Here is a 14,593-nt window from a genome sequence, read left to right as displayed (position 1 = left end):
TTCAACTTTTCACTAGTAAAATATTGCCACCATAATATGAAGCTTGGACAATAACCATGCTACTTGTCATAACCCTGCTACTTATCAAATATTACCATCTTAGTCGAGCTCTACTAAAGACCCTACTACTTGTCAAATATTACCATCATAATCGAGCTCAACTGAAGATTCTACTACTTGTCAAATATTGCCACAATAATGGAGCACAATAATAACAGTACTTCTGGTCAAATATTGCCACAAAAATGGAGCTCAATAATAACAGTATTTGTCAAATGAGTCCAGAACACCAGAACTTCACCCATTACTTGTCAAATTTTGTCTCCAATAATAGAGCTAATCTAAAACTTTTCACTTGTAAAATATTGCCACCATAATGAAGCTTGGTTAATAACCCTTCTTCTTTTCAAATATTGCCAACATAATCAAGCTCAACCAAAGACCCTATTACTTGTCAAATATTGCAACAATAATGGATCTAAATCATAACCCTACTACTTCTCAAATAGTACCACCAAAATTAAGTTCATACATAACCCCTTCACTTTTCAAATGTTGACAACATAAGAAGGCTCAACCAATGATCCTACGTCTTGTCAAATACTCACACCATAATCAAGCTTATCAATAACCCTGCAACTTGTCAAATATTGCAACCATAATGGAGGTCAGACTTAACCCCGCCACTTGTCAAATATTGCTACCGTAATGGAGGTCAGACTTAACCCCGCCACTTGTCAAATATTGCTACCGTAATGAAGCTTATTTGTCAACCCAATACTTTTCAAATACTTGTAATATATTGCAACCGTAATGGAACTTATTTTTCAACCTATTACTTTTCAAATATTGCCCCCAATTATGGAATTCATCAACAACTTTTCACTTGTTAAATATTGCCACCATTATAGACCTCATTCATAACCCTGCTACTTTCAAATACTGCTACCATAATTGAGCTCATCCATAATCCTGCTTCTTGTCAGATGTTGATACCATAATCGAACACAGCAAATACAAATATGGCCACTTTGTCAGAGCTCAGCCATTACCCTACTGTTTTTAAATGATGCCACCATAATTGAGCGCTGCCAATGACCTTGTTACTTGAAAAATATGGAGCTAATCTTGATATTTAAACATATGGCAAAAAAATCATAAAAGTTACTAAAATCTTCCCTAAACCACTCGGCAAAACTAGATTTAACTTTACCAGATATGCTTATGTATAAAATTGTGTCAACTATGCTTGCCAACATGGCTGCTATTCATGTTACTATCTTTAATAAAAATTACAACTATTCATTCAGAAAAATAATGTGATATACAGATTGCATCCCAACATGAAGAAATTGATAAATGAAGAATTCTCTCAAGATGACAAATAAGCATTACTTCAGAATCATCTGGTCTGCTATTTAAATCCAGGTGTGTGATTTGGGCTTTTATGAGCCTCTTAATAATTTCCAGTCTGAGACTATTAACTCATCGAAAATACCAGAAAATATTAGTGTTTTGTATTATGAAAGTTTATAAATCTATCTTCATTTTTTTCTCTATATATACTGGTAACCTTGTAATAAAAAAAACCTCATCAACCATACCAGGCTTGTATTCTTGTGTGTCCAGCATGTGTTTAGTCTACAAAAGACTAATCCTAGATGCTTGAATAAAAAAAGTTAAAATGGGAAAAAAAAACATAGTTGAAGGGATTTGAGGACCAAAAATTCCAAAAGGCTATACAGAACACAGCTTAGACAATTTTTGGCAAATCTAGCAATCTTATTCATAAAACAAATTTATTATGGTTTGCTGAATGTAGGTGGAATCTTATTTTCTTAAGGAAATAGTTTTGCTAAATTGTCACACTTTACAAATTTCCTCCAATAATAAGCATTGTATAAGTGTACTTTTCCGCCCCTTTATCATATTGTAAAAGAATACACAAAAAATGCATTGTATGAAAGGTTTATTAGAAACATTTTAATATATTAAAAACAAGACAAAAAATTAAACAATACAAAAAATAAATTTCATAATAATCACAGTCTATCGATAATCTTGTTTTAAGTAACACTCTTCTTATAAAATTGAGAATATCTATCTAAATTTATGTTTTATAAAACTTCCTCTTACAGACAATTGATTTTAAAATAGAAAACACCAAATGGGAAGGACAAAGTATCATACTTATATTTTCCCTACAACTAAGACTTCCTTGATAAATAAAAGTAAAAACTAGTTCAAGAGATCAAGTTATAGTCCAAAAATCAAGTTTATATTTGCAAACTGACAACAAAATTACGCCATCCTTCATATATTATACTAAAAGTAATGTAAAGTCTGACTTCATTCATAAAATTAAAAAAAAAAATAACTTGTTAAGTATTACTTACAAAAGACACTGTTGTGAAACTGTTAAGAAACTGTTAAGGAATGCAATATAAGATAAAATGTTAGATAAAAGAATGAATGTTAAAATTTACATATATATCTATATTAGTTTGTAACTTTAATTTAAAGAATCTTAACCAATGTTATTCCAAAGATTCCATTTACTGTAAACCAACTTTATTTTGCATTTTGCCCTCTCTAGCTCGCTGCTCAACGATTTAATTTTTGTGATTTTCAAATTTACTTGATGTAATAAGATAAGCAAAGGTACAAGTTTACATGTTCACTAATGATTTATATTTGCATTATGTTTCTACTCATGAAAGTACCAAAAATAATAGGTTAACAGTAATGAAGGCTTTTTGATATCTGTTGTCTTTAAATTTAAAATCTAAAAAGGCATCATCAATTCAAATAAAATTAACAACATTTTCTATCTACTTTAAAATCTTTTGAATATAAATAAAATTCTAAACAAAAAAACAGAATAATAGAATGTAAATTATGTAATCATAATAAATAACTAAAACAAGGCAATTAAGGCATGTCTAAAAAAACATAACAAGAAGTATATTAGGCTTGATGTAAACAGTGAATAGTCCATAGTTTCATAAGTATATTCAATTGCCAAATACCTAATTATATATCAAAAGTTTAATTTCAGCTTTAATTCAAAACCAAATCCAAAATCTTACTTCAATTGTAATTTGTACCGAAATGTTCTTGTTAGTTTTGTAAAATTAATCTGCAGCTCTTACAATTAAACATTTTGATACATGTTCAAACTTCAAACAATGAAAAAAAACCTAAACTCTGACCATACCTTACAAAGGGTAAGTTTAAAAAGAAGCAAATTAATTTATTTTATATTTATAGATATTCAATATCTAAAGATCAGCACCTCCGACTGCCAATAAGGTAACATACAAAAAAATATTATCACAAAAACACATACTACAAAACAAACAATGTGTAAATTTAACAATTGTCACAAAAAAACAACTTCAACTCATATAACAACTATGGCATCTTATATTCATATATACCATAAATAATCAAATAATATTACGTGAAAAAAAATCTTAAAAATAGCACTTTAATGTCATTGTAACATGTAGTACTTTTCTATTTCAAATCATTCATTTAAAATAAACAGAAGTCTATTTAGTTCAGATTATTGCTAATATTCAATGTATTTCAAAATTGCAAACCTGATATATTCTGCAGTTATTGAAAAGAACAAGTAAAGATACTGATATAAATTTGAATCCAGAAAAATGTTATAACATGCTGATCTTTGAATCTGCAATATTATCTTAATTCATTACAGTTTTTATTATCCTCTATTGGAATAAAATCATTATACAATTTGTTCACCTTGATATTTTTGCCACCATATACTGCTGACATATTTCAACCATTTTTTTTTAACAGTTTCTGATTCTTAAGATAAACATAAATAAACCTGATTGCTGCACTTTATGCATTGTCCTCAACATATGTTAACAAAACAACAAATCTATAACAACTGATAAAGCACAACGAACAACTTTACATATTGTTATAATGTCCCTCACCTCATATAATACACCAAAATATACTCATCATTTTACCCTAAACCTAAAACCCACTCAAAAAATAAATAAACACCAATACTTCACCCACATTTTCATCATTTGAAAAATTGCAGTTTACATTAGTTGCTTGCTTACAGAGAGCAAATTTGGTGAAAATGAAGATAATCACTGATAATGAGTATAGCCAGAAGCTCATCACAAGAATCCTAGTTATAGCCTCCTGCTATGGATAATTTATTTTATGTAGTCAAAATTCACATTATTTCATTTGCAGCAGCTGACCTTTCCTAGTTATTTGTAATTATTCAAAATAGAAATCTGTACATACTCATTTCATAATTTTTCTCATTTCTTATTGTCATATAAAATCTTTGAATAAAATGTTGTCATTTATCAGTAACAGAAATAATGTTATATCCTTTAAGACCTAAAATATCTGAAATATACACGATTATCTCCCTTACACTACAATAACCTGTAAACCTGATTATCTCCCTTACACTGCAATAACCTGTAAACCTGATTATCTCCCTTACACTACAATAACCTGTAAAGCTGATTATTTTTTTATTTTGTAACAACTATCAAACAGCAATATTTTTAATTCAAACAATTTATTACATATGATCTTATGTTTAATACTTATCTGAATGAGGTAGAATAAAGGCCCTATGCCTTTTATTAATACAAAAATAACATATTGTCAAAATTACAAATAGCTATGCTATTAAAAGTTCAGATGACAAGAAGAAAAAAATAACAGATAATTTATTATTTTGAAATATTTTTCTGTAAATGAAGAAAAGTGTTTTACAGACTTATAAACATGGTGATAGTCAAATACAACAAAAGAATAGAGATTGTCAAAATTGCTCAATATTGTCAATTTAACAATTAAATGTAGAAAACTCAATAGATATATTTATTTAAAAAGGTTTGAGTAATCAAAACAAAGTAAGAAGATTGCAAATTAGTAGATTGTACCTTAAGAAATAATAAAAGACTGACTTTTCAAAAATTAAAATTATATAAAATTTTCATTCTTTTTCAAAACAAATACTTTTAACATTAATCATGGCCTGTTACAGGCACTATAAATTGGGCACTTCCTAAAGGGTACTAGCCTACTTTGTAATTTTAGCCATTTTCTGAATGTTTTTACCCTGAAAAGGAACAACAAAAAGCAACAATTAATTCATTGCTTTAAATACTGATTTCTTTTATACAGGTACATGTATATAGTAAAGCTTTAAATTTGATCTGATAAGATAGTCTGCACTAATGGCAGTACTCTTACAAAAAGAGAAAAATATAAAGTAACACCAATGAATCAAACTTTCAGTAGAATATCATCTGTTAGGCCATTAGCATCACAAATTCTGTCTAAGTGTCCCCTGTATGTATGAAGATCCTCCATAAATGATGGAATTCTTGTGTATTCTAACTCAGCTATATCACTTATTATGTCTATATCTCTGTAGGAAATCTTCCCATATCTTAACAAAGAATGAAAGTCTAAATGGCGTCTGTTCTTCAAAATCTGTAAAGCTCCATCTAGATAGACTTGATCTTTACAAAAAGCCCCTGTAAAATATTACATATGTAATTATTATATAGTTAAACCTCATTTCAATAAATTTTAATTTGTTGTTTTTATCACATATTGCAGATTAACTAATTATTGTTATTATTTTTTTTTTCAAAGTTCAGTTTCTTTATTTCATGACTCAATTGTGCATTTCGGTTGATTTTGTTTTTTGTAGCTTTTCCAATATTTCTGTTGAGCAGTGGACATCCAGATTTTACAAACAGTTTTGTTCTCAATTTTTTATGGATTTAGGAAATGAGATGTTCCGGCATTTGGTAACTTTAAAATTCAGTAGACCTTTTCATAGTATAATATTGATGTAAAAATTAAAATTATAGCAAATTTTGGTGGAAAGACAATCAAAATTTCAATTCAATTGGTAGAAAATTTACTTTGAATACATAAATAAAGAAAGTCTAACAAATAATTTGATATATATGTTCTAGTCCTGTCACGTAAACAGTAAAGTTTAGAATTTATGCTTTGATGGAATTACAAGGTATCAGTTAATGGACATATTTCACCTTCTTTTAATTATCTGCCAAGTACCGGTAGTTATTATTATTGGACAAAGATAAAAAAAAAAAAAAAAAAAAAAGTCACACATCTGAAATATTAGAGCCTAAGGGATATCAGTTTCCCCTAATAACAAATTCTTCACTGTACCTGGTCTTGATGTATCAGCTTGCCCTCTCTTTGCCCGTATACAATAGTCCCACCGTACTTGTGGATCATTGACAAACTTCCCTAAATCTATAAATAGTTCTTTCAAAGACAAATGTGCAGCTTTATACACTGTATAATACAATAGTGCACATCTCCATAAACATGGATCTTTCCTTAACAAGACACTATGTAGTGAGGCTAATCCTTCCTCTGTGGGATTCATTGGAGCCATACCAAGCTCAGTCCGCACTTTCCAATTACTCCACGGTTGGAACTTGTTATTCATACTCCTTAAATAGTGAGTGCCTGACAATAGACAAATTAGCATGTGTATTATATATAATATAAAAATAGCAATTCAAAAATATTTAGCTTAAGTCATATGATCAACTATGTTAAACTGGATGACTTTTAAAATGAAACAAGCACTCTGTAAAGGAAATCTTCACACTTTCAAATGGCACCTCAATCTCATTCTCAGAACCAATATTTTGGACAAAGACTTTTTTCAATATTCAAAACATCCAGGACGTGAAATGACATTATTTAAAGTTTAAGCCCTCTGTAATGAAAAGAACCACAGAGAAAACAAATATCACATATCCATGACAGCATGTTACTGTTGTACATATTGAATATAAACTCATCATAGATAACAAGACTAAATTTAGTATATACGCCAGACATGCTTTTCGTCTACAAAAGACTCATCAGTGACGCTCGAATCCAAAACTGTTTAAAAGGCCAAATAAAGTACGAAGTTGAAGAGCATTGAAGACCAAAATTCCTAAAAGTTTTGCCAATTACAGCTTAGGTAATCTATGCCTGAGGTAAAAGGCATTGTATACTAGCTAGGTTTTCGGTCATTTTCTTTCCCATTTTTATTCATAGATTCAAGTCTGTTTAGAGAAAAGAGTCCCAGGAATATAAATTAGAGCAATGTTAATTATTGTATTGTTTTTCTAAATAACTATCTACCAAGTTAGTAAATAGTAAAAATATGAGTGGTACTTGTTTCTAAATTTACTTTTCTTTTTATGATTCTCTAAGAGAAATATCCTACCAAGGATATTTGTTGTATCACGCAGGAGATTATTAATCATATTTAATTATTTTCTACAAGTACTTAGTAAAGTTGAGTATAAGTTATTCTAAAATCATTTTAGAAATAGCTGTATAAAAGTTTAAATGTCATAGATAAAAGTACGGTTCACTGGTTTACTTACCAATTTCATGCCTGAGTAGACCTTCTACCCAGAATTGCCGTAGATTGACAATACGAACATTAAGTGTTGGTTTGCCTTTAACTCTTGTCATTGACCCACGAGACAGCAAGTCTTCACTTAAGTTCAACATAATTTCATTTTCAAGATTCTCTCGTTTCACATAATTTTTGACTAGAGTAATTATTTGAGATCTTCCTAAAACTGGTCCTCCAGTTTGGTTTTCAAATTCTTCATAGCTCCCATAACGATCTATTGCAATTTCCATTATCAAGATAGCCTAGTGAAAAAAAAAAAAAAAAAATCATTCATGTATTCAATAGTCAGATTAAAACCAGGGATGGGGTAATCGTAATCTGTAATCGTAATCAATTGTAATTGATTACATTCTTTCAAGTAATCGACAGTAATCTGTAATCGAAGACATTTTCGATTACATGTAATCGTAATTTAATCGATTACAGCAAAAATTTGGATGTAATCATCGATTACATTTCGATTACTTTAGTATAATAGTTTGATGAATAATAACCTATTTCAGAGGAAATTATGTATGTTATCACTCTGTAGTATAGATAAAAAATTATATCTTTCTATTGTATCAAGCTGCATTATGAGTAACCAGATCCCCTACTTAAATTTACTTTATATCTAGCTTTTGAAACAAATGGATGTATGTGCTTGTCAATAATTCAAGAGCTTTAATATTTAAATAAGAAAATAGATTTGAAATAATAAAATAGATCTTAAAAAAGAAATGTGTCCATCTTTTGTTAAGTTCTGTACTACATTTTTTCAAAGGAGTAAGCTTATTTGTATTAACTTTTCTGAAAACAACATTTTCAATCAGAGTTGAAATTAAAGTTGAGAATAGATAAACAGTTGATTTCTTAAATGTTATGATATACATGTATATAAATTAAATTGAAAAATAACACAAAATCTTTTGAACAATGAACCAATGACTATGCATAGCAATTCTTTTTAGAAAAAGATACATGTATCCCTTTGACACTATAAATATATTTTGTACATAATTTGATTGAAGAAGTTACAAATCTTAACAAAATTCTTGCCTTTACTAATGGATGATCAAAGTCTTCTAATCAATATTAAACAAACATACTTTGTTTTTATTTCAATTATCTTATAAATGTCTAATTAAGAAGGAAATTTACAATATTTAGCCCCAGGTTATAGATTGCACTCCAGTGGCAGTTAAATAATCTTTAATTAGGGTGGTAATCCAAACAAAAGGTTTAAATTATGAATGTCATTATAAAAATAAATTTTGATCTTTAAAATTAGCTGAACTAATTAATTATTCTACTTTTTTTATATTTCCTTAAACATTATTATTAACTATGCTAAAATATTTTTTTTATAAAGAGTAAAAACAAAAAAGCTAACGTAAGTCAGTAAGAAAGCTTAATTTTTGAAAAAACAATTAGTTATGAATAAGTCATTATTGCAATGCGATGACATGTTACATTTATGTTGAAAGTCAAAATTTCAAGATTTTTTAAATATTTCTACTCTTCATCAAGAGATTTGATTTAAAAAAAAACAGCTATTAACTTATAATTTAGAAACAATGCTTTGAATGATGCATTTTGTAAAGATCTTTATTTCCACTTTCCAAATGTTGAGCAATATAATTGTGTTTTCCTTATGTTATTTTTTGTTGAAATGTTGAAGTATGTAATTGACAGTAATCGAAAAGTAATGTAATTACTTTTGGTAAAGTAATCGATTGTAATCGATTACATACTAAAATTTGAGTAATCGATTATTAATCGATTGCACACAAATCCTTCATGTTATCGATTATTAATCGATTACATTTGTCAGTAATCGTGCCCATCCCTGATTAAAACATTTTAATATTTGATTTTTACAAGGAAAACTTGCATTGAAGAACATAATGTTATGAAAACAAACCAAAATCCCTTGTTTATGAAACAAATAAAATCTTTTCTGTTTAAATATACTTACTAAAGAAAGATTGTCTGATTAAGACAATAAAACCAACCCTGTGTAGCAGACAACTTTTGTAAATAAAAATCCACTAACAACTTGGAAAATGTGGACAAAATCTTAAAATATCAACAAACAAGCACATATTCAATAGTTTTACATTTGTCATTTTAATGCCTCTTATAGATGACTAGGTGGTTTGGGCTTTGCTTATTGTAGAAGGCTTTACAGTGACCTTTTGTTGTTAATTTCTGTGTCATTTGGTCTCTTGTGATTATGGCATTCGCACCACATTTTCTTGGAATATTATTTTTTTGAACAAATGCAAAAGTACAAAGTAGCATTATAGCAATGTTTTCGGATTTTTTGTTATACATGTATGTAGATACTAACTATATTAAGGAGTTTGTCTGAAGGAGTACTTATACGTTCTAGTACTTCTGGTGGGGCAGGGAATCTGTAGATGAAGTATGGATTGTAGTTGTAATTAGCCCTAAAGAACCTTTCTTTCTCAGACTTCTCATTTTCAGGTTTTATAGCATTCAGTAGTGGCATTTTCTTCCTACGATCACAAGCAGTGGGTAATATTTCTCTATTCAGAGCTGGAGGCATCCTCATAGGAGTTGTCAATCTTGGTGATAATGGATATTCTTTAGAAATAGAAGGAAGTTTGAGATTCTCTGAGGTGTTAGATCTACTTAGTGATGTTAGTCCATTACTGTGATTACTTGAGATTCTGCCAGTGGAAGCACTTTTAGTCATAGATATTGGTGTGGACTTTTGTTTCTTCTTTTTCTTCCCTTTCTTCTTTCCATTCTTGACAACCTGTGTGTACATGTAACTAGACACATTGGTTTGAACAGCAGTAGACATATCTAACTTGTATTTTTGTAATTCCCCCCAAAAGACAAATTATTTAAGGCAGACTGGATGTCATGATTTCTATCAGGTCATCTCATCTTAAGATCTTGTCATCAGCTAGTTTAAAATGCATGTTTGTCCTCTGAAATTAAAACAAAGAAAAATTATAGATATGTTTTAAAATTGAAAAAAACAACTTTGTTTTTAAATACATGTAGTTCAATATATAACAAAAAAGACTTTTTATATGCACATTTTTATGAGTTTTTTTCCTTCTTCCATTCATCAATTATAAGTTAGTATGATGACCTACTATTGCTTATATCCACTTCATTTGAACTATGGTGGAGAACTGTCTCATGTGCAATCATACCATATCTCCCTATTTTTATATAGATTTGTTTTACTAAAAGTGTCCAACTCTTGAGAACATCAATATAATCAAAATGGAGCTTCCTTTCCAAATTATAATATGCAAAATCAAGTATAAAAATTTTGAATATCCATTCAAGCAAAAATGAGTTTAAAGTATGATATGAAGTGATTTTCTACTTTATTTTAGAAATTAAACTTCCCTCACAACTCATTCTAAAATTTCATTTCTCAACCCCTGTTCAGGCTTAGGTAATTGCAATCATTAATCACATGTAACCGATTACATATTTTAAGTAATTGTTAATCACATGTAACCGAAAACATATTTCAAGTAATCATTAATCCCATGTAACTGATTACATATTTCAAGTAATCATTGTAATCATCATGATCATTATTAATCAGTCAAAAATCTTAATACACTTCTAAGTTAATTTTATCAATTACTTTTCAAAATACTTTTTAATCTTGATTACTTTTTGAAAACAATCAGATCGAAATGAAGAAAAAATAAAATTGTGGTCAATATATCCTGTTTTAAATTACCTTTTTTATTTTCATATTTGATAAATACATAATTTGTTAAAATTGTCCCATAATGATTGACATTATGATTAATTTATTGTTTTAAAGTTTGTGAGTTATGCAAAAATTTCCCATAATGTCAATGTCTTGAATTGAGAGAAAATTTCTAAACCATTTAGTTTTAATTGATTCACATTTAAAAATGAACATTTATTGGTATCAAATTATTCGTCACTTGAGATTTTTCCCTATATATTGTATATAGATCGACATTTTAAAAAAAAAATATTTTGGGGTCATTTTTGGTTTGATTTTAAGCAACTTGGTACCAATAAAAGCAGAATTGTCACAGGTTTATGTGTTTATTTAGTTATATTTATTTTTTGTGGATCTTCTTCACTTTTTCCACAAGATAAACACAAATATTATTTTCTGTTTAGATATTCGCAATATATTCAACCAAATTAAAATTAAATCATAAAAAAATATTGTGTGTATTCATATCAAGAGAAAACAAAAACACATGAGGACAAAACTTAGTTACCAAATAAACAAACATACTTTAGACAATTCTACATCTTTTAAGACCTTGTTGATCAAAATCCAACATTAATAAATGTCCTCGAAATAATGTTTTGAAAAAAAATGTTTTTATATGAATAGATATTCCATATTTTATCTAAATATGATATTGGGTGACTAAATTATAAATGTTTCAGTAGAAGCAATCTGTGACAATGTACAGTCAGAAGAAGAGGATCTGGTACTGTAGTGTCGTAAACTGTAATAAATGGAGTTGATAAAATGTGTGATAAGCCGGGAATGAAAAGGTATAGGATATGTCATCATTGATAATGGAACATTTGATTAAGGTAGAAACAGAAGCACAGCTATATGTCATCTTTATATTCATTCTTGTCTTCAAACGAAAACATTACATTAAAAATCAAAACAGAACTGCAGAAAAATTATGACGCCAGCCCCTGGCAACCATGACCCGGAAGTAATCAAGTAAGGGTTGTCTGATCACCGAATATTCATTTAAAATAATATGGGTGACCATCTTTCTATAATCTTCCATTTAGACTTCTATGTACATGTATTTGCAGAAAAAAATATCCTCGATGTATGTTAGTATATAATGGTTACGAAATCTGAATATTAATTTCATAATTTTTGGTCAATGATTTAAAAGGTTTCCAATTAGGTCTCTATGTTAATTTTATTTTTTGAAGTGTTCATAACCTGATGGAGTAAGTATAAGTAGTGTAACGGCCTTCAAATCAAATCAAAATGATAAGTGGATTTTTCAGTCCGGCTATCCTGTCTGGATATTTCGCACTAACTTCTACCGACTATGTGGTTCTGCTTCAGTTGACCGTTTAACTTTAATTTTGTTTCGAGGAGTGTGGTAAGGTGTATCTGGCCGTTCCAAGATCATAAGTGCTGTTTTTACTGCCTCTGGAGATGGCATCACTAGTGGCGATGCGTGTGGTGGTGTCTGGAGCAACTCGGGATCATCTATTGCCTCTGTCGTTGGTTGGCTGAAGATAGTATTTGCGATGGCATGCCTTCTTGGGGTTAAACGGACTGATGACAATGTCCGTCTTGATGACAATGTCCTCAGGTTCCCCTTGATATTTTGTGGGTACTATCTCTCTGCTTCCCTCTAGTGGTGTTTTGGCTTCTGTCTGCTGGTTCTGGTATACCTTCAAGTGGTGTGTGGTAAAACCCTAGCCGATGTTGCAGCAGTGCTTTAAGCCTGCAACCACTGGTCGTAACGCTTGGTGTCCCTTCTCCTGGTGGGTGGGTGGTGGTTTACTCTTGTATATTAGCATTGGTCCATGTCAACTGTACTGTCACCTGGTCAGTACTTGCCGAAAACTTCACTGCGGGACAACTTCTATCAAAGCGTTCAATTCCTCAGGGATTTCCATGATGAGTTGTGTTGAGCTGTGACCAGTACGAGTACATCTGAATCGAATAAAAAAAACAGCATACATGTGCTTTTAATGTTTATTTATTTGTGCCATGTGACTTTGTATATCTAAATATTAATTAAGATGACCTTTACTGACCAGCAAACATAATAAGATTTCATGTCATGTAATTGTAATAATCGTTCTATCTATATATGATATGATATTATATTTTCCATTCTCTGTTTTAAAACAAATAAGATATAGTATAAAATAGTAAAACAGTACGTAATAGGCAAAGAATATGAAAATCAATTTTGTTTTATATGTTTACCTTTATATGTTATGTAGGTGGACATGACTTATGACAGGATTTATCAACTATAAAAACATATTCTAGAGTGATCACTTATAATGTCAATAAGATTTTTATATTGTCACGTTATAATACGACTTTCTCCAGGAATTACTTCTGATCACTTATGATATTTGCCAGTCTATATGCCCAAGGTTATAATCTCCCCCTACAATTCCTAATAGTGGCTATTGAAGTCCCATATGTACAGCTTAGTGATGTATTTAGTTTTTCTCGTGATGAACCCGTGTCTGAGGGTGAACCATAAAATCAAACAAGAAATGATTTTCTAGAGATAGCTATGCTTACCTCAGCCCATACATTATCGCAGTTTGCTTCTAATTAAGAGATTGCATCAGATAGAATATTTTATCTTAGCTGTATTTAGAAAATCTTTCAGTAATTTTGGTCCTGATTGCGCTGAATGCTTTACAACATCGTACTTTAAATTGCCTTTTCAACTTTTTGGGATTCGAGCGACACTGAGGAGTCTTTTGTAGACGAAACCGTCGCGTCTCGCGTAATTACAAAATTTAATCCTAGTATCATGATGAGTTTCTTTACAACCAATGGGTCGATGCCACTGCTGCTGGTGGAGTTTTCCTGAATTCCCCCGAGGGTATCACCAGCCCAGTAGTCAACACATCTGTGCTGACATGAGGTCATATTTATAAATTAACTGATATATATTTTGATTGTTTAAAATACTAGTACTAAGTCTTTTCTACCTCAGGAATATATTACCTTAGCTGTAACTTTGGCAAACTTTTAGGAATTTTGGTCCTCAATGCTCTTCAACATCGTAATTTAATGGTTCTTTTTAACTTTTTGGGGTTCGAGAGTCACTGATGAGTCTTTTGTAGACAAAACGCTCGTCTGGCGTTAATACAAAATGTAATCCTGGTAATCATGATGAGTTTATTGGTATTGCTATTAACGAAGACACCACTATCTGCATTTGGTGAAGATCTCTCCGGTGTACATTATAATCTGATATAAAAAAAAAGTAATCACATGTGGATGTTTCTTATTCTTAGACTTGACCAATTTTCAGTTCTAAATATTATATTTGGTTAAACAGAGTACAAGATAACTTCAAATTCAGATCTTTTGTTTTTAATGGATTAGAAATT

The 14,593-nt window shown here is 29.8% G+C and overlaps 1 protein-coding gene across 1 annotated transcript; it reads right to left on the bottom strand.

Annotated features, from left to right (window-relative positions):
• Window positions 1-1,952: 1,952 nt before the first annotated feature.
• On the bottom strand, window positions 1,953-12,190 carry LOC134720690 (putative tyrosine carboxypeptidase MATCAP2). Its single transcript, XM_063583123.1, has 5 exons — window positions 12,125-12,190; window positions 9,819-10,428; window positions 7,452-7,728; window positions 6,226-6,531; window positions 1,953-5,555 (listed from the first exon to the last, which is right to left on the bottom strand). The coding sequence occupies exons 2-5, from the start codon at window positions 10,296-10,298 to the stop codon at window positions 5,302-5,304; spliced, it is 1,317 nt and encodes a 438-aa protein (XP_063439193.1). The 5' UTR covers window positions 10,299-10,428; window positions 12,125-12,190; the 3' UTR covers window positions 1,953-5,301.
• Between the last annotated feature and the right edge of the window lie 2,403 nt (window positions 12,191-14,593).

The sequence above is a fragment of the Mytilus trossulus genome, chromosome 6, assembly GCF_036588685.1.
Source record: "Mytilus trossulus isolate FHL-02 chromosome 6, PNRI_Mtr1.1.1.hap1, whole genome shotgun sequence".
NCBI classification, from domain to species: Eukaryota; Metazoa; Mollusca; class Bivalvia; order Mytilida; family Mytilidae; genus Mytilus; species Mytilus trossulus.
Note: the sequence above shows the minus strand (reverse complement) of the source record. Positions and strands in the feature narration are given on the sequence as shown.